Source organism: Capricornis sumatraensis, chromosome 1, assembly GCF_032405125.1.
Source record: "Capricornis sumatraensis isolate serow.1 chromosome 1, serow.2, whole genome shotgun sequence".
Taxonomy (NCBI): domain Eukaryota; kingdom Metazoa; phylum Chordata; class Mammalia; order Artiodactyla; family Bovidae; genus Capricornis; species Capricornis sumatraensis.
Window position 1 is genome coordinate 91,035,206 of NC_091069.1, and position 25,661 is coordinate 91,060,866.

General features: G+C 40.3%; 1 protein-coding gene across 1 annotated transcript in view; it reads right to left on the minus strand.

Moving 5' to 3' along the window:
* The window catches only part of TTC27 (tetratricopeptide repeat domain 27), a 179,311-nt gene that overhangs the window by 111,334 nt on the left and 42,316 nt on the right, over positions 1 to 25,661 (minus strand). Inside the window, exon 9 of the mRNA XM_068977494.1 lies at positions 20,935 to 21,001. Coding sequence (XP_068833595.1) covers positions 20,935 to 21,001 — 67 coding nt within the window. The remainder of the gene's footprint in view (positions 1 to 20,934; positions 21,002 to 25,661) is intronic.

Genomic DNA, 25,661 nt, shown 5'->3' on the forward strand with positions numbered 1-25,661 from the left:
CTCCCCCACGCGCTCCTCCACTCTCTTCCCTTCACGTCTTTGGGTTGGCATGCCCTCACGCTTTGAGGATGGATTCTCCTGCTATCTTCTAAATAAAATAGAGCTGTAACACTGATTCGCCTAAGAGCTATAACACGGTTTGTACAAGACCTCAGAGCTGTGACGCGCCGAGGGCTTTAATGTCTGTCGCTCCATACCTTTGTTGTGACAAGACAAAGAACCGAGGAACATACACTCGCGTGACATAATAAAAAAGAAAACAATAGATTAGGTTACGTGCTCAATGTCACACCTTCATTAGTAGCAAAAGCTGATTCTAATACTTTTGGGGTCACTTGATTCCCAAAAACAACATTTTTTTTTGGCATAAGCTGCAACCATTTTCACTTTGTAACAGAAATACAGTTGATACAATATTTTTTCAGTTTCAGGAGTACTACATGATGATTTGACATTTACATACATTATAAAGGGATCACCCCAAGAAGTCCAGTAAGCATCTTTCCCCATACAAAGACATTATATCCCCATGACTTATTCATTATATAGCTGGAGGTTTGTAACTGTTCATCTCCTTCACCTATTTTGCCCACCCCACCTCACTTCCTGGCAGTCACCTGTTTCTTCTCTGAATCTATGAGTCTGTTTCGTTTTGTTTGTGCTTTGTTTTTTAGGGTCACTATATAAGTGAGGTCAAGTAGTCCTTCTTGTCTGACTTATAACACCCTCTAGATCCATCCATGTTGTTGCAAATAGCAAGATGTCACCTTTTTTGGCCGCAGAACGTCTGTTATTGTTTTCTCAACACTTTCTCCAAGGAAGTGGATGACAGTACCCAGTCAACACTGGTAAAACAATGTAAGTAGAGCATTCAGTGAGAAAAAGAAAAAAAAACTTTAGGAAACTGCTCTATTAAAGGGAAGTAGAAGGAGTAAACAAAAAATATACAAATAAGGAAGAAAGAGAATCAGAAGAACTCATTCTTACTGAAGTGTGTTCATTCATTAATTCACTTGAGCACTTACTCTGCACAAGGCAATGTGCTCAAGGCCCCAGGGACAAAGCAATAAGCAAGGCAAACAAGGTCCCTGCTCTCAGATAATGTACATTCTAATGCAATGACTATTAGGTAATCTTATTCTTCTATTAATGTAACTAAGTTCAAAACAAAGAATGAAACTTTTTTCAGTAAGTCAATCTGCATAGTGATTCTCCTACCCACAGTGGGTGGCCTTTTTTCTCTTCATTTTATTAAAGGGACTGTCTCTGTAACCTCATGACATCACGGAAGAGCACCTAGGAAAAGACTCTGTAAAACAGGGCAGATCATCTCACGTCAGCCAGAGCTTGATCAGAATCCCAGGGAGGTGATTAGCTGGGAAGTCACCTCACCTCTTGGGATCTCAATTTTCATCTCTCTACAATTGGAACAGTAATTCCCATCTCTCACAAACTTGTGAGGATTATGAACGATAAGCATGAACAGGTGATGCTAAAAAGCCTCTGAGAGTACCTACTGAAAAACACATCCTCTACCACTGGGATTTCTCCTCCTACAAAGCTTTCTCTCACCCTCAGAAGAAAGGCACCATCCAGAGTGGGCACAGGTGATGGCCCTAACCATTGGCAACTCCCAAAATAGGGCACCCACGCATACTTAGTATTTTCAGCTGAAGGACCCTGAGGAATCAGCAGAAGCAGGAAGATCACTCTGACCTTAACCTCTGAAATAGGTCATAAAACTCTGTGAGAGGTGCCCACCCCCTCACATCCAGAGGAAAGGAGCATTCTTATCTCTGAAGACAAAGGGATGCTGAGAATCCCAACAAGCCTTCCTAAGTCTCCCCCAGTTTACAATCCTTACCTTTGCCCTATCATATTCCTCCATGACTGCCCACACTTCGTCAAACCCAGCAGGTGCTTAGTCGCTCAGTCATGTCCAACTCTCTGCGACCCCATGGACTGTAGCCCTCCAGGCTCCTCTGTCCATGGGGATTCTCCAGGCCAGAATACTAGAGTGGGTTGCTATGCCCTCCTCCAGGGGATCTTCCCAACCCAGGGATCAAACCCAGGTCTCTCGCATTGCAGGCAGATTCTTTACCGTCTGAGCCACCAGGCATAAAATACTCAAACTGAACTGTTTCTTCAGGTCTTATAACCTTATGAAGGCTCCCATGTCACACAAAACCTATATTAAGTAAATGTGTGTGCTTTTTTCCTGTTAATCTTTGTCAGTTTAATTTTCAGACCCAGCCTGGGACTCTTAAGAAGATTGAAGAAAACTCAGCTCCCAGCCACACAGTCACTTTACTAATAACATCAAGGGGCAGACCAGTGCAGGCGGTAGGTTTGTCAGTTAAATTCCAGCTTTAAAAGATTTGTACACCAAAGCGGAGGTGGGGGGATATTTGCCTCAGGAAAACGACCAACTCAGACTGTTTTCTATGCTGGCATGAGAACAAGAGTTTGCCTGAGACTTTAATGTGAGGGTCAAGCAAAACATTCTCACTAAATGCTGAAAGTAAAATGCAATCTGAAAAACAGACATTTGAAAAGCTTCAAAGAAAGAACTGGCTGGATAATGATATCACTGAAGAATGCATTTATCTTACATTTGGCTGGGAGATGTCTCACTTGGGAAAGTCTTTCTAAAGGAAGTAATTGCAGATAGGCTTTGTTTAATATATCTTACAAAGCACTGCTGCCCACAAGGGAAGACTCAATCAGAATATGGGATACACAAAAAGAAAATTAAACAGGTGATACATGCTTTAATGCTCTGTATAGCTGCAGAATGTTCATTTTATTGCTGAATAATATTTCACTGCAATATGCAATCTATTTAACCATTATACTGCTAATGGGCATTTAGGTATTTACTGAGCGACTTCACTTTCACTTTTCACTTCCATGAACTGGAGAAGGGAATGGCAACCCACTCTAGTGTTCTTGCCTGGAGAATCCCAGGGACGGGGGAGCCTGATGGGCTGCTGTCTATGGGGTCGCATAGAGTCGGACGCAACTGAAGTGACTTAGTAGTCTGGGAACTACCAGATGTCCAATGCATATTCTGATGTGCTATCAGAATGTGCCATCATGAACATTCTAAAACAGGTTCTTTTGCTCAACACGTATTTCTGTTAGACTTGCATTAATACTTGGGAGTGAAACTGCTAGGTCAGAGTATTGAGCTTTCATGAATACGCCCATCTTCTGACAGATTTTCTACTTTACACTCTTTTTAGAAACATTAGAGTTCTTGTTGCTTCACAACCTTGCAACACTCAACACTGCTTTTTTTTTGTATTTTAGCTATTCTGGGGAATATTTAGTGGTATTACATGTGGTTAACTTGTATGTCTGTAACAAATTCACATTTCTCTAATGATTAATAAAGTTGAGCACCTTTTAATATGTTAATAACCATTTTAGTCCTCTCATAAGTTCCTACTGAAGTCCTTTGCCTCTTGTTTTCTACTGGGTTGTCAAAATTTTTCTTGATAATTTGTTAAATATTCTTATTTTTTGGACACAAGCCCTCTGTCTTTTTGTTGGAGGAGGGTGATAGATTACTATTCTTATTTGACAAATACTTACACAACACATACTTGTGTTGGCAAGGCACTGGTCTAAGTGCCTTACAGATATTAATGGCATCTTTTAATTTTTAAAAAGTGCTAAATATTAATAATAACCTAGTTTATCATTTTTGTTTTATGGTTAGAGCCTTATTGTTGCTTTTGACTAAAGTCTCAAAGATGTTCTCCTATAGTTTCCTCTTAAAAACTTTACTGTTCTGCTTTTCACTTCAACATATTCAATCTGGAATTGATTTTTGTATATTCAGTATGATATAGGGGTTAAGACAGACTGTCTATATACAAATACAAACCATCTAGTACCATTTATCGAAAAGCCTACCCCTTCCCCACTGCACTGCGGTGCCAACTTTGACATAAGTCAGATGAACCACGTATGTATAGCTCTGTTTTTTGGAATCTCTGTTCCACTGGTTAGTTTTTATTTCCTCGTGTCAAAATGTCTTAATTCGGTGTTTTTAAAACTTTAAAGTGCACAAGAATAATCTAGGGAGATTGTTAAAACACAGACTCATTGGCCCCAACCCCAAAGACTCGGCTTCAACAGGGTGTAAAGTGAAGCAGGAGAAATTCCATTTCTAACAAGCTCCCAGGTGATGCTGATGCTGCCAGTCCAAGAACCACTACATGTTAAGCTATCTTAATTGATACAGTTTTATAATAAGTCTTGGTATCTGCCCACCTAAGTACTCCATTTCAGTTCTTCATGTCTCCCTTAACTATTCTTAGCCCTTTGCATTTCCATGTGAATTTTAAAGTCAGCTTGAGTTCCACAAAATCAAAAGAACAGCAGCAGCAGCAACAAGGGAAACAATAACAACAAAAATCAAGCCACTGGGATTCTGTTAGGGATTGCATTGATAACGGAGGTTAATTTGAGAAGACCTGAAATTTCAATATTGAGTACTGTATATGAATACTGGCATCCAATCATCTCAACCTCTATCGTCCTCTTCTCCTCCCGCCTTTAATGTTTCCAAGCATCAGGGTCTTTTCAAATGAGTTAGCTCTTCACATCAGGTGGCCAAACTATTGGAGCTTCACTATCAGTCCTTCCAATGAATATTCAGGGTTGATTTCCTTTAGGATTGACTGGTTTAATCTCCTTGCAGTCCAAGGGATTCTCAAGGGTCTTCACCACACCAAAGCTCAAAAGCATCAATTCTTCAGTGCTCAGCCTTCTTTATGGTCCAACTCTCACATCCATATATGACTACTGGAAAAACCATAGCTTTGACTATACAGACCTTTGTAGACAAATAATGTCTTTGCTTTTTAATATGTTGTCTAGGTTTGTCATTGCTTTTCTTCCAAGGAGCAAGCATCTTAATTTTATGGCAACAGTCACCATCTGCAGTGATTTTGGAGCCCAAGAAAATAAAGTCTGCCACTGTACCCATTGTTTCCCCATTTATTTGCCATGAGGTGATGGGACCAGATGCCATGATCTTAATTTTTTGAATGTTGAGATTTAACCCAGCTTTTTACTCTCCTCTTTTCATCTTTATCAAGAAGCTCTTTAATTTTCTTAATGGCAGTAAGATATATATAACATAAAATGTACCTTCTTGAGCATCTTTAAGTGTACAGTTTAATTATATATATCCACATAGTTGTACACCTAATCTCTAGATTTCTTCTCATCTTGCAACTGAAACTCTATACCCATTAAACATTTCCCCACTGTCCACACCCCACTCAGGGGCAACTGCCATGCTACTCTCTGTTCCTGTGAATTTCACTACTCTAGGTACTTCATACAAATGGAATCATGCAGTTGCAAGTGGTGTCTTTTACAAGTTCATTTATTTTTACCTGGAATTTATTAACTAAAGCAATCTGATTAAATACTGCCTCACTAAATTGGGTACTATCTAAAAATACAGTGAAAATCAGACACTTAAGAAATTTGGTGTGTTCAACCGGAAGCAATTTGAGAATCAGGACAACATTTGCAAATAAACTTGTATGTAAGATGGAATTTCCACCACTTGAACACATCAACACACCAGGGCAGAGGTCAGAAACCCCCTAAAAAGTGTATGGTAACATTTGTGTGTCTCTTAAAAGTTCTCTCACTGCTCACATCTCACTGACCAAAACCTCCAAAAGGTGATTCATTGAGCCAGCAGGCTTTTACAAGTGTATAACTTTTCATATACATTTTAATATTTCTATTGCTGCAGTAAAAGTTGAAATAAACTCCTTTATTTATAGTTAGAATGTTTTATAAGTTAAAGAATCAATCCACTTCAGCAACTGTTGATAAGGAGTGTAACAAGATACCTTGAGAACAAAAAGAAGCAGGCTCTGCATGCCTCAGCAGGAGTTTCTCACTGAGATATGCCACCTGAGCTGATGCTTGGGCTCAGATTTTAAAAAGGAGCTTTAATCATCTACCATCTGAGGAAATGCCATTACCTGAAATGGAAGTCAATGTGTAAAGTGTTATTACACTTTACCTCACACTAAAAAGTAAAATTTAATACTATGACATGTTTTATATAGTCAGGCATGATTTTATTTAGCTCACAATTTCCCACCATATGCAACTCTGCCCTCACTCCCAGAAAAGTAGCAAAGAAAATTCTATAACACCATCAAAGAGGACCTGGAGTGTTATTTCTATAAAAGACAATTTCCTTTCATTCTTATCACTGAACATTTCAAACATTCTTCTTCCAGAGGTCACTAGGACCCTTTACAGGACAGACAGCCAGTCTGTTCCTTTAAATATGAAGGAGCTTTCCAGATAGTTGCTTTTTCCACATATAAATCAAAGCAACTCAGATTTCTCCTGTGAGTGTATAACTGCTTGGCTATACTGAAGCCAAATCAAATGATGCCCACCCAGGTCAGGCTGACCTTATAAAAGCAAGGATCAAAGAAACACTATAAAAAGCAGAATTATTCCCCCTTCTTAATGAGCAATTTAAAAGAGCATTCATTTGTTAAAATCAGTACCAAATGACAGTAAGCTTAAATTCCAAATGCAGTCTATAAATTACTCCCAGTAGACAAAGAACAGTGGTACAAACACTCTGTCCTTGCTCTGTAGACCATTTCAAAATCAAAACTATTTTCCCCCCAAGTCCTAATACTGCTCTAAACCAACCTCCCAACAAAGCCACACGGCTCACCCGTTTCCTTGCCTTTGCGCACATTATCACTCCATCTAGATCCCTTCTGTCTTTCAAGACCGCTCTAATCCTCCCCGAGGTAACAAAGCCTTCTTTGACTGCCCTGTTCCAAATATTTTCTTATTTTCTAAACAGTTAGGGATTTATCTGTGCTATCAATATAATTTAAATTGCCTGGTATTGTTAATTACATTTTCATAAGTTTATCGGATCTTGGCTAAATTAAAAATTCCATGAAGGCAAGTCTTACGCTTTATTCCTTTATTTCTTCCACAGTATCTAGCAGCATGCTTGGCAAATCCTGAGATTCTGGATTCCTGCTATTACAATGCTCTCAAAACTCTTTTCTCCACTCTGCAAATTTTTATATACAAAGCAGACACCAGGGAGATCGAGCTGGTAGTCATTCAGTTGCCTCAAAAAAGAACGATCTCCTGCATTCTGGAGATGCTATTTCATCAGCAATGCCAGATGTACCTTTCACACGGTCATGAAAAGCAGGTATACTTAAATCTCACAAATTATTTTTGAACTGAATTTTTCATCCTTTAACACAACGTTAATTCATAATGTCAGATGGCCTAACACTTTTAGTTTCAATGATGGCCAAAAGCAGAAGCACAAAATCATGAGTTTGAATAAGACTCCTCCATATCGAATGTGTTACCATCTTAACTATAATCCCCTTATATTTCTCCTATCTGGGGACTGGAAGACGGACTGAAGTAAGGTTTTTTCCTTCACATTACTGATTCTGCCTCTCACCACCCTAATAAAAAACAGTAAAATTCACTTTAAAAGTAGAATGTACACAATGATGTCAGTGCTGTGTATTCTTTAAAATGGCTCATCAAAGATTTAAATGATCTTGCTACTGTGGATAATGGTTTTTAGACTTTTTTATTATTTGATACACAAAGAAGATTAAGCATAGCTAAAATGCAAGTTATAAAGTATACTATAAAAACATGTGAATCTTGAGACTGTTTTTTAGCTTATCATTATTTGTAAAATTCATATAGTGCAGTTTATCATTCACCTGTTGATAGACACTTCCATTGTTTCCAGTTTTAAGCTCTTACAAATTAAACAGCTATGAACATTTGTGTATATTTTTGTGCAGCCATACGTTTTCATTTCACATAGATAAATACCTGAAGGTGGAACTGATGATTAACTGCATGAGAAAATGCCAAACTGTGTTCCAAAGTGGTGGTGCCATTTTATGTCACATTACATTTACCATGTACGAGGATTTCAACTGCCTCACATGGTAACACACCATTTAAGTGGTAGACAGTTGTATATTATTGTGGTTTTAATTTGCATTTTCCCAATGACTTGTGATATTAACCATCTTAGCTTCTCTTTACGGGTCATTCGTATATCCCAATGTCATCAGGTAGTATTTTTTTTTTTTTTTTTTGTCCATAGCTTATAATTGTTATCTGCAGACAAATGCTTCCAAAGAACTTACTTGGTCATCACAGAAGCACTCCAAAAAATTTCAGAATCAGCCAGTCAATTTCTAAGAAAAACAAAAGGTTGGTGGGGCGGGGGGGGGGAGGGTAACCTGGATTTTGACTGCTACTGGATTTCAGTTCAGTTCAGTCACTCAGTCGTGTCTGACTCTTTGCGACCCCATGAATCGCAGCATGCCAGGCCTCCTGTCCATCACCATCTCCTGGAGTTCACTCAAACTCACGTCCATCGAGTCGGTGATGCCATCCAGCCATCTCATCCTCTGTCGTCCCCTTCTCCTCCTGTCCCCAATCGCTCCCAGCATCAGAGTCTTTTCCAATGAGTCAACTCTTCGCATGAGGTGGCCAAAGTACTGGAGTTTCAACTTTAGCATCATTCCTTCCAAAGCAATCCCAGGGCTGATCGCCTTCAGAATGGACTGGTTGGATCTCCTTGCAGTCCAAGGGACTCTCAAGAGTCTTCTCCAACACCACAGTTCAAAAGCATCAATTCTTCGGTGCTCAGCCTTCTTCACAGTCCAACTCTCATATCCATACATGACCACTGGAAAAACCATAGCCTTGACTAGATGGACCTTTGTAGGCTAAGTAATGTCTCTGCTTTTGAATACGCTATCGAGGTTGGTCATAACTTTTCTTCCAAGGAGTAAGTGTCTTTTAATTTCATGGCTGCAATCAGCATCTGCAGTGATTTTGGAGCCCCAAAAATAAAGTCTGACACTGTTTCCACTGTTTCCCCATCTATTTCCCATGAAGTGATGGGACTGGATGCCATGATCTTCATTTTCTGAATGTTGAGCTTTAAGCCAACTTTTTCACTCTCCTCTTTCACTTTCATCAAGAGGCTTTTTAGCTCCTCTTCACTTTCTGCCATAAGGGTGGTGTCATCTGCATATCTGAGGTTATTGATATTTCTCCCAGCAATCTTGATTCCAGCTTGTGTTTCTTCCAGTCCAGCGTTTCTCATGATGTACTCTGCACAGAAGTTAAATAAGCAGGATAACAATATACAGCCTTGACGTACTCCTTTTCCTATTTGGAACCAGTCTGTTGTCCCATGTCCAGTTCTAACTGTTACTTCCTGACCTGCATACAGATTTCTCAAGAGGCAGGTCAGGTGGTCTGGTAGTCTCATCTCTTTCAGAATTTTCCAGTTTATTGTGATCCACACAGTCAAAGGCTTTGGCATAGTCAACAAAGCAGAAATAGATGTTTTTCTGGAACTCTCTTGCTTTTTCCATGATCCAGCGGATGTTGGCAATTTGATCTCTGGTTCCTGTGACTTTTCTAAAACCAACTTGAACATCAGGAAGCTCACGGTTCATGTATTGCTGAAGCCTGTCTTGGAGAATTTTGAGCATTACTTTACTAGCATGTGAGACGAGTGCAATTGTGCAATTGTGTAGTTTGAACATTCTTTGGCACTGCCTTTCTTTGGGACTGGAATGAACACTGACCTTTTCCAGTCCTGTGGCCACTGCTGAGTTTTCCAAATTTGCTGGCATACTGAGTGCAGCACTTTCACAGCACCATCTTTCAGGTTTGGATTTATTACTGTGTAATTCTGGAAGACTTGTGACTTCAACAATATTAAGCCTTTCAATCCATGAACATGGTAAGCCTCTCCATTTATTTAAATTTCTCCAATTTCTTAAAGCAACAATTGTCATTTTTAGTGTACAGGTCTTACAGTTTAGTCAAATTCATCATTAAATATTTGGTACTTTATGCTACTGTGTGTGGTTTTAGAATTACTTTCCCAATTATTACTGCTAGTATATATAAACATAACTGACTTTTTTATATTGACCTTGTATTCTCAGATGTTGCTTATTAATTCTAGTAGCTTTCATGTCTATTCTTTAGGGTTTCCCATGTAAAGAATTGTGTTGTCTATGCATAATGACTTGGAGAAGGCAATGGCACCCCTCTCCAGTACTCTTGCCTGGAAAATCCCATGGATGGAGGAGCCTGGTAGGCTGCAGTCCATGGGGTCACTAAGAGTCAGACACGACTGAGCGACTTCACTTCACTTTGTCTTCCTGTGAGAAACGGACGCTGGAGCCACCTTGAGACGTATGCTAATATAGAGGACAGTTCATGGCTGCTTTAGGAACGCAGGATGTGTGTTTTCAGAAGGTATGAGGAGTGCAAATATATTCTGCTGAAAGGGAAAAGGGTAATTTTGTCCTAGAGCTGGCTATTCTGAATGGGGAAAGAATAAGGGACAAAGTATGGCTATAGAATGGAGAAGGCAATGGCACACCACTCCAGTACTCTTGCCTGGAAAATCCCATGGATGGAGGAGCCTGGTGGGCCGCAGTCCATGGGGTCGCTGAGAGTTGGACACGACTGAGAGACTTCGCTTTCACTATGCATAATGATAATTTTGTATATTTCTTTCCAATCTGCACTCCCTCTGTATCTCTTTCTTGTCTTATTGCACTAGCCGGGATTTTCGGTTCAAAGAAGAAGTGCCACTTTCCTGACCTTAGAGGAAAAAAATTGTTTTTCATGAATGATGATTTTAACTCTAGATTTTCCATAGAAACCTTTTATCAGATTGATGATATTCTCTTCTACTCAGAGTTTACTAAGTTTTTTTAATAATGAAAGAGTATTGAATTTTTCCAAATGCTGAAATAACAAATATAATGAGATAATCATTCAGTGTTTCTCCTTTACTGTATTAAAAGATGAACTTCAGTGACTACTTACTGTTAAACGAATTTTGCATGCCTGAGATAAGAACTATTTGGTCATGACTAATCATCCTTTTTGTTGTTCTTCAATCACTCAGTCGTGTGTGACCCTTTGCAACCCCATGGACTCCAGTACGCAGGCTTTCCTCTCCTTCACCATCTCCCGGAGCTTGCGCAAACTCAAGTCCACTGAGTCAGTGATGCCATCCAACCAACTTGTCCTCTGTCATCCCCTTGTCCTTCTGCCTTCAATCTTTCCCAGCATCAGGGTCTTTTCCAATGAGTTGGTGCTTCACATTAGACAGCCAAAGTATTGGAGATTCAGCCTCAGCATTAGTCCCTCCAGTGAATATTCAGGATTGACTTCCTTTAGGATTGACTCGGAGAAGGTAATGGCACCCCACTCCAGTACTCTTGCCTGGAAAATCCCATGGACAGAGGAGCCTGGTAGGCTGCGATCCATGGGATTGCTAAGAGTCAGACACGACTGAGCAACTTCACTTTCACCTTTCACTTTCATGCATTGGAGAAGGAAATGGCAACCCACTACAGTGTTCTTGCCTGGAGAATCCCAAGGACAGGGGAGCCTGGTGGGCTGATGTCTCTGGGGTCGCACAGAGCTGGACACGACTGAAGTGATTTAGCAGCAGCAGGATTGACTGATTTAATTTCCTTGCAGTCCAAGGGACTCTCAAGAGTCTTCTCCAACACTACAGTTTCAAAGCATCAGTTCTTCAGCACTCAGCCTTCACTATGGTCCAATTCTCACATCCATACATGACTACTGGAAAAACCATAGCTTTGACTAGACGGACCTTTGTAGGCAAGTAATGTCTTCGCTCTTTAATATGCTTTCTAGGCTTGTCATTGCTTTTCTTCCAAGCAGAAAGCATCTTTTAATTTCATGGCTGAAATCACAATCTGCAGTGATTTTGAAGTCCAAGATAATAAAGTTGTTCATTCTTTTCACTGTTTCCCCGTCTACTTGCCATGAAGTGATGGGACCGGATGCCATGATCTTAGTCTTTTGAATGTTGAGTTGTAAGCCAGCTTTTCCACTATCCTCTTACAGCTTCAACAAGAGACTCTTCAGTTTCTCTTCACTTTCTGCTTAAGGGTGGTGTCATCTGCATATCTGAGGTTATTGATATTTCTCCCTGCAATCTTGATTCTGGCTTGTGCTTCATCCAACCTGGCATTTCGGATGATGTACTCTCCATATAAGTTAAATAAGCAAGGTGACAATATACAGCCTTGACGTACTCCTTTCACAATTTTGAACCAGTTCATTTATCATGTCTGGTACTGTTGCTTCTTGACATGCATACAGATTTTGCAGGAAGAATGTAGGGAACAAGGTATAAGGAAGGTTGAGAAGTGCTTGCAAACGAGACTCTCAACCAGGGCTGAACATTCTTGCAAACAAGATGTTCTGCCCAGTGTAGGGAATAAGGTATAAGGAAGGTTGAGAAGTGCTTGCAAACGAGACTCTCAACCAGGGCTGAACATTCTTGCAAACGAGATGTTCTGCCCAGTGTAGGGAATAAGGTATAAGGAAGGTTGAGAAGTGCTTGCAAACGAGACTCTCAACCAGGGCTGAACATTCTTGCAAACGAGATGTTCAGCTAAGAATCCTCTGTTTGTTCCCGTGGGAAAAGAACATTTCTTGCACACAAGGATGTTTCTCTGATTCCTCCAAAGGAACAGACCCAGGGACAAAACGGATTCTAAGTTGATAAGGAAGTTCCCCAAAACAAAGTCTTAGCTGCAGTAAATAAGTTAAGGTAAAGGTTATCTCGCCCTGCGCCTGCACACTGTTATAGTTGCTGAATTATGGTGTTTGGCAACTTGCCCTGTAGATCGTTGTGCGAAAGATATAAAGTAAAGCAGCTGTAAGAAGCGAGGAGAAAAAAGTAAAAAGATTCAAACCACTCTGCAGTGTTGGTGTTTCATTCCGTCGCCAGCAAGGAAGGTAAGGTGGTCTGGTATTCCCATCTCTTTAAGAATTTTCCAGAGTTTGTTGGGATCCACACAGTCAAAGGCTTTAGCATAGTCAATGAAGCAGCAGTAGATGTTTTTTCTGGAATTCTCTAGCTTTTCCTATGATCCAATGGGTCATTGGTTATTTGATCTCTGGTTGCTCTGCCTTTGCTAAATCCAGCTTGTACATCTGGAAGTTCTCGATTCACATACTGATACTGTTGAAGCCTAGCTTGAAGGATTTTGAGCATTACCTTGCTAGCATGTGAAATGAGTGCAATTGTGCAGTAGTTTAAACACTGCTTGGCATTGCCCTTCTTTGGGATTGGATTGAAAACTGATCTTTTCCAGTCCTGTGGCCACTGCTGAGTTTTCAAAATTTGCTGGCATATTGAGTGCAGCACTTTCACAGCATCATCTTTCAGGATTTGAAATAGCTCAACTGGAATTCCATCACCTCCACTAGCTTTGTTCATAGTGATAGTTCCTAACGCCCACTTGACTCCACACTCCAGGATGTCTGGCTCTAGCTGAGTGATCACACCATCATGGTTATCTGGGTCATTAACATCTTTTTTGTATAGTTCTTCTGTGTATTCTTGCTACTTCTTCTTAATATCCTCTGCTTTTGTTAGGTCCAGACCATTTCTGTCCTTTATTGTGTTCATCTTTGCATGAAATTTTCCCTTGGTATCTCTAATTTTCTTGACGAGATCTCTAGTCTGGCACATTCTATTGTTTTCCTGTTTCTTTGTATTGTTCAGTTCAGAAAGCTTTCTTATCTTTCCTTGCTATTCTCTGGAACTCTGAATTCAGAGAGGTATATCTTTCCTTTTCTCCTTTGCCTTTCACGTCTCTTCTTTCCTCAGCTGTCTGTAAGGCCTCCTCAGACAATCATTTTGCTTTTTTGCATTTCTTTTGCTTCAGGGTGGTTTTGATCATTGCTTCCTATACAATGCTATGAACCTCTGTCCACAGTTCTTCAGGCATTCGATCAGATCTAATCCCTTGAATCTACTTGTCACCTCCACTGTATAAACGTAAGGGATTTGATTTAGGTTATACCTGAAAAGCCTAGTGGTTTTCCCTACCTTTCTTCAATTTAAGTCTGAATTTGGCAATAAGGAGTTCATGATCTGAGCCACAGTCAGCTCCCAGTCTTGTTTTTGCTGACTGTATACAGCTTCTCCATCTTCAGCTGCAAAAAATATAATCAGTCTGATTCTGGTATTGACCATCTGGTGATGTCCATGTGTAGAGTCTTCTCTTGTGTTTTGGAAGAGACTGTTTGCTATGACCAGTATATTCTCTTGGCAAAACTCTGTTAGCCTTTGCCCTGCTTCTTTCTGTACTCCAAGGCCAAACCTGCCTGTTACTCCAAGTATCTCTTGACTTCCTACTTTTGCATTCCAGTCTCCTATGAAGAAAAGGACATCTTTTTTTGGTGTTAGTTCTAGAAGGTGTTGTAGTCCTTCACAGAACCATTCAGCTTCAGCTTCTTCAACATTAGGTTGAGGCACAGACCTGGATTACTGTGATAGTGAATGGTTTGCCCTGGAAAAGAACCAAGATCATTCTGTTGCTTTTGAGACTGCATTTAAGTACTGCATTTAGGATTCTTTTGTTGACAATGAGGGCTACTCCATTTCTTCTCAGGGACTCTTGCCCACAGTAGTAGATATAATGGTCATCTTAATTAAATTTGCCCATTCTGGTCCATTTTAGCTCACTGATTCCTAAAGTGTTGATGTTCACCCTTGCAATCTCCCATTTGACCACTTTCAATTTACCTTGATTCATGGACCTAACATTCCAGGTTCCTCTGCAATACTGTTCTTTATAGCATCAGACTTTACTTTCACCACCAGATGCATCCAAAACTGGGCTCAACCTGCTTTGGCTCAACCTCTTCATTCCTTCTACAGCTATTTCTCTGCTCCTCTTCAGTAGCATTTTAGGCACCTACCAACCTGGGGAGTTCATCTTTCAGTGTTATATCTTTTTGCCTTTTCATAATGTTCATGGGGTTCTCATGGCAAGAATGCTAAAGTGGTTTGCCATTCTCTTCTCCAGTGGAGAAGGTGGGTCATCAACAGAAAATTGGATTAAAGTTTATCCTTTTTATACACTGCTATTTCATATATTTTGCCCCAGATCTGTGGTTGTTTACAAGTGTTCACATCCAGTACGTTACTCCAACATGGCTAGAAATAAGGCCACCAATAAGCATTAAGCTTAAGCCATGGTTAACTGTGAAGAAAGTTGTCCAGCAGTTACCAGAGTAGATGATGGTAAGAAGAGAGTCATGTAAACTCCCACAAATCCTATTACTCATTCTTTCTCTGTCTATTCTTGAAATAAGATACGTACAAATAATCTAGTTCAACTCCAGTCAAAAAATATTTTTTAAGCCTTTCTTTAAAAATAGTTTACTGACAAACTGAAACAAAGCATACCCATCTCCTCCTTCTCCAAAAGCTACCAAGTTATCACCCAGATATAGCTACAAGACCCATGATCAGAACACCTGTTAAATTAAAATGCATGAGTAACACCTGAGGGGACAAGTATTCAAACCGGAAAGAAAATCAAAATCCTGGGTTACCCCGCTTAAAACAGACAGACATGTCATCATGTAACATGAGGACAAACTATCAGAAGTATCATGGCTATCTCGCAGTTATATCGCCTATCTTAAAAAATTAAAATTAAGAAGTAAGTATACCCTAAAGCTCCTCTTGATGAAAGTGAAAGAGGAGAGCGAAAAAGTTGGCCTAAAGAGCAACATTCAGAAAACTAAGATCATGGCATCTGGTCCCATCACTTCATGGCAGATAGATGGGGAAACAGTGGAAACAGTGGCTGACTATTTTTGGGGGCTCCAAAATCACTGCAGATGGTGACTGCAGCCATGAAATTAAAAGACGCTTACTCCTTAGAAGGAAAGTTATGACCAACCTAGATAACATATTGAAAAGCAGAGACATTACTTTGCCAACAAAGGTCCGTCTAGTCAAGGCTATGGTTTTTCCTGTGGTCATGTATGGATGTAAGAGTTGGACTGTGAAGAAAGCTGAGCGCTGAAGAATTGATGCTTCTGAACTGTGGTGTTAGAGAAAACTCTTGAGAGGCCCTTGCAGTCCATGCAAGGATATCCAAACAGTCCATTCTAAAGGAGATCAGTCCTGGGTGTTCACTGGAAGGACTGATGTTGAGGCTGAAACTCCAATACTTTGGCCACCTCATGTGAAGAGTTGACTCATTGGAAAAGACCTTGCTGCTAGGAGGGATTGAGGGCAGGAGAAGAAGGGACAACAGAGGATGAGATGGCTGGATGGCATCACCAACTCAATGGGCATGAGTTTGAGTGAACTCCGGAAGTTGGTGATGGACAGGGAGGCCTGGCATGTTGCAATTCATGGGGTAACAAAGAGCCGGACACGACTGAGCGACTGAACTGAACTGAATACCCTAAAAGAAAAAATAGTATCATTTTTATTTGTAAAAAATGGCTAGCACACTTTTGAGTTCACAGTTAAGTGATTATTAAATAGCTTTAAAATTAATAGCAAAAAGAGAAAATATATACAACATAATGTATATCTTCCAAAGGTCTTTTTCCATTTTTCATTGACAGAGTCCTTGGGGCTTCAGGCAGACAGTCAGAAGGCAGGCTGCCAGTATCAATTCACACTTCAGCAAAACTTTTGCCAATGAAAACTGAAACACCTGTATGAATTAACTAAATTGTTCCCATTTTCAACAATGAAAGGAAATTAAAAGCATTACTGAATGTCACTGACTTGGCTCATCTGAAAGGAAATAACGTAGATAACACAGCTAATTTTAAATTATCAAGCCAATACAACATAAATGGCTCTTTAGAACAATGTGGGTTATTTTTACTATGACTCATTCAGTTTTCCTGAAATGTGAGGAAAGAATGTCTCGGAATAGCATTACATAATGACAATGTTAATAAAAAAAGGAAAGTGTACCTCTTAGGACAATCTTCTGCCACTGCTGAATTAAAACCTTTTCCCAGTGCATCTCACACATACCTCAACATGCAACTTGGAAACACTGGCAAAAATTCTTCCAGAAAAGAGATTTCACCACTGTTTTAGTAAGCTTTAGGACAGTTGATGAAAACTGAACAAAATTCAGAACCAAGAAGCCACTCATTTGGTTCCTAAGTATTTATCAGATGGCCACTAACTGTGGTTCCTGTCCCTCCAAGTGCTCACAATCCTCTGGTAGGGGTAGTGAAATTTCTACTGGACTTGCTCTCCAACAGAGAGAGACACCTCACAGTCTCAAGAGTTCACTACTCCAGACCCCAGGTACCATGCTACAGCCAGAGTAGAGAGATGGATGCTCAGGAAAAGGACGTGGCTTCTCTCCTCTCTATTCCCTTCTCTTCCACATCTACAGCCAGTTCCAAACAGCCCTTATCCACTTAGGAATTCCCATTCCTTGAAAACAGTAGTATGCTCCTAAAAACCACCGACCAGATAACCTGACTCACCACTGACTGCTATGGGGGCATGAGGTTCTACCTACCACTCTGAAGAATTTTCGGACACATTCTGTAATTTGACCCTAAGAACAAGTTTTCAGTGCCGAGGGAGGGACACATGCTGTCCCTCATTTTGCAGAAGAGAAAGATGAGAAGGACACACCAGGTATCAATTGTATACTAGGCTGTCATACTACCGACACCGGAGAACTAAGTGGAGTAGTGCAGCTCCAGTTCCTGGTTCAGTATACTTCATTCATTCCTGTATTTTGCATACTTCTCTTGAGCAAGAACTATGAGCAAAGCTTTGTAGCAGACCTTGTAGAAGACCCAGAGAAGGACAGAGACCGTCCCTAAATCTGGAAGTTTAGAGTCTTAAGGGAAGACAAGACATACACATAAATAATTACAGTGAGCCCAAATATGATCTTTGTTAAAAGAGAATTCAGAAGCAAGGTAGCAGCTAAAAGTGGTCCCTCTTGCCTCAGACACTCCTCAGCAGTTATACAGGATATAAATAAAGGATATTTATGTACAGGATATACAGTTATTTAGGATTTAAATTTTAGTAAAATTATTGAAACCAGGGGCCATTTACAATTCACCTTATTATCTGCTTCAGAATCATGCACAGGAAGGGTGGAAAGACTGAATGACAAAAGGAGAGCTGACTTGCGTTTTTCTGGAGTATTCTGTAGCTTCACTTGGGACAAGGAATGGAATGGGTATTACACAGCCCAAAGTATGCATGGGGCTCCTCAGAGCTCTCCTCACTCTTAAGTTCCTTGCCTTCCTTCTCATCAATTAAAAATTTATTTGGCATTAACCAACTCATCTCTTCGAAAGTGTTAGGACTGGCACTATGGAGCACTTTCACTGAACAGTTTTTCCTGAAATAGACATCAGTTCTCAGGTCAGTGCTGACTTGGAGGAGATCGAGAGGAGAAGAGCAAAACAATCATGTATCATAAAGCCCTGGGGGAAAACATAAAACCAGAGAATACAACCTTCACTGCAAGCTAGGAGGGCTGAGCTACCTACCAGCAGAGGCTCCTAGAGGTAATTACTTCCGCAGGATTGTACCTCACTTTACAGAGCAACAAGCACAGGGAAAAAGGACAGGAGGACTTCTCTGGTGGCACCAGGGTCCCTAAGACTCTGCGCTCCCAATGCAGGGGACCTGGGTTCGATCCCTAGTCAGGGAACTAGATCCCATATGCCACAACTCAAGATCCAGCACAGCTTCATAAATAAATGTATTTAATGAAAAAAAAGGGGGTGGGGACAGAAAAACGATAAGAAAAGAAGAAATATATCACATCCACAAAAAGCACTAAAAACTAAGTTAACTGCTTGAATGTGATGAGAGTACTTTCATGTCATTTCAGGTTAACTGTGGACAATCTATATTCCACAATAATGTGCTTATGAAGCCAATCCCAAGAAGATGTTTCTGTGACCACCTTCCCATGAGAGGCCAACAGGAACACTTCCTGTCATAGGCTGCATCCTGTCTACCTCTGTCATCAGAATGAGCCCAGGCGCCCGGGCCATCACTTACCAGCTACACACCAGTGACTGTCCCCATTCAGCTCTGTACTTCCCGACACTGACTCAAGACTCCCACCACACCAGACCCCGTGTGTCCTTCCTGGTGCCTCACATCAGGAAGACTCATGTTCAACATCACCTTCCCATGAAGATGCTCCCCCGCCGTCTCGCCTAAAACAGCCACCCCTCACCCATTCTTACTCCACTACACTGTTTTCTGTTTACAATGAGTACTTCTGTCAAGACATCTGTCTTTGTCTACCATGTATTTCCCTCACAAGAATGTAAACTGATGAAAATTCCAAGAGGGAAAAGGCTGCTATATCCTCAATAACCAGCACAATGCCTTAGTTTTAAGTATTAAGGCGTGTGTTAAGTATTCAATCTATGTTGAACAAGTAAATAAGAGGTGCATAATATTTTTTTAAATATATCTTTTAAAAAAGGTTTAACACTTTACTTGTCAAATTCCTTACCATTTATGTAACAACTAATTAGGGGCATTCCACATAGTTACCTAAACACACATATGCTATAATGAAAATCAGCAGATTTCTAACAATACTGAAGTGGGAAACTACAACAGGCACTCAGAGGACTCAGAAGATTAACATCAACCAGTTCTCAAACTGTATGTAGGACACAGTAACTTGCAAAATTTATTTTACAGCACAAAGTAAGCTAGCCTTTCTTTCAACCAGATAAAAGTACTTTAGTTCTGCCTTATCTGAAAAATAACAAAGGAAGAAAACACCAGAATTCTAACTTGATCCCTAACTATGATAATAAAAATGCCTTTGAAAAAATGATGTATCTTGAGCAACTTGGGTTCATTAAAGATGTGTGTATCTTTCTATCTATAAAGCTAAAGATACCAACTGCCCTCTTTGTTCTGTGGCTTTCCTCTTCTGAAAAGCCTTCTTTGATATCAAACCCTCAAACATCTATTCTCCTATCTTTCCTTTTCACGGCCATTTTTTCCAACTGTGGTCTTTATCTATCAACTTTATTTTCTCACACACCATTCTCTCCTTATTTCTCTGCAGTGAGTTGACTACCCAGCTATTTCAGCAAATGTGTCATAGAGATAAGCAATGCACTCCAGCCATCAAATTCCTCCTGACTGCTTTCCACCGCTGAACACTGACAAGTGCCCCTTGCTCTCGACACTGTCTCCTGCCTGAGCCTCCATAAACCAGGCTATCCGGTTTCTGCCCCTCGCTCTCTGAACCCCTCGGTCCCACCCTATCCATGAAGCATCACCCTCAAATTTTAACCAAGAGAGTTGCACATTACACTGGCTTTGAAGTAAAGATTCAACTCTTGCTCTGTCACTTCATTTACTCAGTCAACAAATATTAATCGAGCACATATTATGTGCAAGATACTGGACTCGGCCCTGCAAAGATCAAACAAAGAACAAGAAATATTTATTCGCTGCCCTTAAATTCAAGCAAGTACAAACAAAAATGCTTACGTCTGTAGAGAACAGACCAGCAGACACAGTGTGGAAAGGAAAGGGTGGGACAAATTGAGAGAGAAGCACTGAAATATATACATTATTATATGTAAAACAGCCAGCCAGTGGGGATTTGCTGCAATGCAGGGAGCTCAAACCCAGGGCTCTCTGACACCTAGAGGGGTGGGATGGAGGAGGAGGCAGGAGGGAGGCAGCATGTGTAAGCCTATGGCTGAGTCATGTTGATGTACGGCAGAAACCAACACAACAGTGTAAAGCAATTATCTTCCAATTAAAAATAAAGAAAAATTTTAAAATGCTTATGTCTAAATCAGCATCAAGATATATGCAGCTTGGAAACTAAAATGATAAGCTTTTTTTTCTGCCTTAATTTCCTTAGGTGACAGGATTTCAATGAGCAATCTGAGGCAAGAACATACTAGAGGCAAAATAATTTACAAGGGAAAAAAAAAAAAAACAGAAAGGAAAAAGACATTACTTACTGATGTAAATGCCAGCAGTTCCTCTTCAGTTAACTTATGCACTGGGTTATTCTTCTGGAAATCTGTGCTTTAAATTTAAAAAAATTAATAAAAGCAAATCAATTCCAGAATGCATATCATAATGAATGAAATACAATTTTTAAAGAGGCAAGTAAACTATATTCATATATTTGAAAGCACATTCAGTTCAGTTCAGTCGCTCAGTCGTGTCCAACTCTTTGTGACCCCATGAACCACAGCACACCAGACCTGTCCATCACCAAGTCCCGGAGTCCACCCAAACCCATGTCCATCAAGTTGATGATGCCATCCAACCATCTCATCCTCTGTTGTCCCCTTCTCCTCTTGCCCTCAATCTTTCCCAGCATCAGGGTCTTTTCAAATGAGTCATCTCTTCACATCAGGTGGCCAAAGTATTGGAGTTCCAGCCTCAACATCAGTCCTTCCAATGAACACCCAGGACTGATCTCCTTTAGAATGGACTGGTTGGATATCCTTGCAGTCCAGGGGACTCTCAAGAGTCTTCTCCAACACCACAGTTCAAAAGCATCAATTCTTCGCTGCTCAGCTTTCTTTATAGTCCAACTCTCATATCCATACATGACCACTGGAAAAACCATAGCCTTGACTAGACGGACCTTTGTTGGCAAAGTAATGTCTCTGCTTTTGAATATGCTGTCTAGGTTGGTCATAACTTTCCTTCCAAGGAGTGAGTATCTTTTAATTTCATCGCTGCAACTGCAATCTGCAGTGATTTTGCAGCCCAGAAAAATAAAGTCATCCACTGTTTCCCCATCTATCTGCCATGATTGATGGGACCAGATGCCATGATCTTAGTTTTCTGAATGTTGAGCTTTAAGTCAACATTTTTACTCTCCTCATATAATATTACTGTATTATTTACAAACGTAGAGATGACTGTGCCAAAGATAAGCACAAAAGTAATAAAATGCTAACAAGCAAATGATGTGGTGTACTAAATGTTAACACAATTTATAAGAAAAAAAAATCTAATCTGTGCCATTCCACAAAGAAAATGAAAATAATATGGCACCAATTCCTATTTATTAAACTTGTACAAAAAAAAAATTACTATCACCATGAGACAGGCAAAAATTAAGAAGTTCTCAAAGAGGCAGAACAATGGGAATGCTTAGATCTTGCTGATCCAAGTATGAATAATTGTGGAAGACAATTCGGCACTGCCTTATAAAGTGCACATTCACAAAGCCTAACCTCAGTAATTCCAGCCTAGATATAGAGCCCACAGAAATTCAATGGCTGTACTGGGAAGCATACATACAAATATCCATAGTAATATTGTGTGTAACAGGAAAAATCTGTTAATCCAATGTCCAAAAAGGAAATCAATACACTGTAAAATACCCAACAGAACACTACACTGCAACGTAAACTGCAGCTATATGTAACAACATGGATGAGTCACATAAAGACATTGGTGACAGAAAAAAACAAATCACAGGAGACTACGTATAGTAACATACCACTTTCATAAAGCTGCAAGACAAATAAAATAATTGACTGAGAAGTATAAAAGACATGTGAGTAAATATATTTTTTGAAAAGGAAAGAAAATGACAAAGACAAAATTTAGGACATTGATTACCTTTTAAGACAGAAGGAAGATGAGATGGGAGAGAAGCACACAGACTGAGCTAATGGTATTTGCAATCTTCAAGTTGTTTGTTATTTTTTTAATTTTTTTTTACTTTATTTTACTTTACAATACTGTATTGGTTTTGCCATACATTGACTTGAATCCACCACGGGTGTACGTGCGTTCCCAAACATGAACCCCCCTTCCCACCTCCCTCCCCATAACATCTCTCTGGGTCATCACGGTGCACCAGCCCCAAGCATGCTGTATCCTGCATTGGACATAGACTGGCAATTCGATTCTTACATGATAGTATACATGTTTCAATGCCATTCTCCCAAATCATTCCACCCTCTCCCTCTCCCTCTGAGTCCAAAAGTCCGTTATACACATCTGTGTCTTTTTTGTTGTCTTGCATACAGGGTCGTCATTGCCATCTTTCTAAATTCCATATATATGTGTTAGTATACTGTACTGGTGTTTTTCTTTCTGGCTTATTTCACTCTGTATGGATTTGTGTTATTATTACATTATATAACTTATGTTTATATATTATATAAGTTATTTTGTTCAGTTCAGTTCAGTCGCTCAGTCGTGTCCGACTCTTTGCGACCCCATGAATCGCAGCACGCCAGGCCTCCCTGTCCATCACCATCTCCCGGAGTTCACTCAGACTCACGTCCATCGAGTCCGTGATGCCATCCAGCCATCTCATCCTCAGTCGTCCCCTTTTCCTCCTGCCCCCAATCTTGTAGTCCAAGGGACTCTCAAGAGTCTTCTCCAATACCACAGTTCAAAAGCATCAATTCTTCGGCGTTCATATTATTTGTATTAAGAATGAAAATAAAATTCAAAATTGTGTTCCACCTGCTGGGATGCTACAAGAACCACAAAACTTCCCTTCTCTATACCCTTGCTAATGGTGCAGAATGTGAATTCATTTATTTTTGGCTGTGCTAGGTCATCACTGCTATGCAGGCTTCTCTCTAGTTGTAGGGAACAGCTGCCAGTCTCTAGCTGTGGTGCATGGGGCTCTCACTGCGCTGGCTTCTCTTGCTGGGGAGCACAGGCTCTAGGGAGTATCAGGGAGCTTCAGTACTTGTAGCATGTTGACTCGGTCGTTGCGGTTCTCAGAATCTAGCTCTAGTGCACAGACTCAGGAGTCGTGGCCCATGGACTTAGTTGCTCCATGGCATGTGGGATCTTCCCGATCCAGGGATTGAACCTGTGTCTCCTGCACTGGCAGTTGGATGCTTTACCACTAAGCCACCAAGGAAGTCCCAGAATGTGAATTTAATCATATATATATATATTTTTAATCAGACAATGCAGAGTACATCATTCAAAACATTGGGCTGGAGAAAGCACAGGCTGGAATCAAGATTGCTGGGAGAAATATCAATAACATCAGATACGCAGATGACACCACCCTTATGGCAGAAAGTGAAGAAGAACTAAAGAGCCTCTTGATGAAAGTGAAAGAGGAGAGCGAAAAAGTTGACTTATATATAGCTCAACATTCAGAAAATGAAGATCATGGCATCTGGTCCCATCACTTCATGAGAAATAGATAGGGAAACAGTGGAAATAGATACTGACTTTATTTTTCTGGGTCCCAAAAATCACTGCAGGTGGCAATTGCAGCGATGAAATCAAAAGATACTTACTCCTTGGAAGGAAAGTTATGACCAACCTAGACAGCATACTGAAAAGCAGAGACATTACTTTGTCAACAAAGGTCCGTCTAGTCAAGGCTATGGTTTTCCCAGTGGTCATATATGGATGTGAGAGTTGGACTATAAAGAAAGCTGAGCACCAAAGAATTGATGCTTTTGAACTGTGGTGTTGGAGAAGACTCTTGACAGTCCCTTGGACTGCAAGGAGATCCAACCAGTCCATCCTGAAGGAGATCAGCCCTGGGATTTCTTTGGAAGGACTGATGCTGAAGCTGAAACTCCAATACTTTGGCCACCTGATGCGAAGAGATGACTCATTTGAAAAGACCCTGATGCTGGGAAAGATTGAGGGCAGGAAAAGGGGACAACAGAGGATGAGATGGTTGGATGGCATCACCGACTCAATGGACGTGGGTTTGGGATGGACAGGGAGGCCTGGCGTGCTGCGGTTCATGGGGTCGCAGAGTCGGACATGACTGAGCGACTGAACTGAACTGAACTGAATCAGACAAAATTCAAGTTGAGGGTAATCCTACAGAATAACTGGCTTATAAATTTCCAAAGTGTCAAGATCATAAAAGTCAAGCAAAAATGAAGAACTATTCCAAACTGACAGAAAGAATACAAACATAAATATAATACATGTTCTAGACTGGATCCTGTGCCATAAAGGAGATTATTGGGACAACCGGCAAAACTTGAATGGGGTCTGAGTACAAAGTAATAGTAAAGCATGAGTGCTAATTTCCTGATTTTTATAAATGTATTATGGCTATGCGCAGAAGCTCCCTTGTTTGTTGAAGACACACACTAAAGTATTTAGTGGTGACAGAATATCACGTCAAAAAATCATTCTCAAAAAAGTCTTTTTAATGCCTTGCTCTTGCAACCTTTGCCCAAATTTGAAATTACTTTAAAACATAAAATGATGATTTGGGAGAAGGGCATTGAAACATGTATAATATCATATATGAAACAAATAACCAGTCCAGGTTTGATGCATGATACTGGATGCTTGGGGCTGGTGCACTGAGATGACCCAGAGGGATGGTACGGGGAGGGAGGCGGGAGGGGGGTTCAGGATGGGGAACACGTGTATACCTGTGGCAGATTCATGTAGATGTATGGCAAAACCAATACGTTATTGTAAAGTAATTAACCTCCAATTAAAATAAATAAATTTATATTTAAAAAAATAAAATAAAACATAAAATGAAAAACTATTTCTACCACACATAAGGTTCTACTGTATTAAAAATTCTATCCTCTGAATGTACATATTCTCAAAGATCAAAGTAGTCACCTCTCCTAAATATTTCATTAAGATTCTATTCAGGTAGCCTTTCCTTTCTACAGGGGATCTTCCCAACCCAGGGATTGAACCCAGGTCTTCTGCTTTGCAGGCAGATTCTTTACCAGCTGAGCCACAAGGG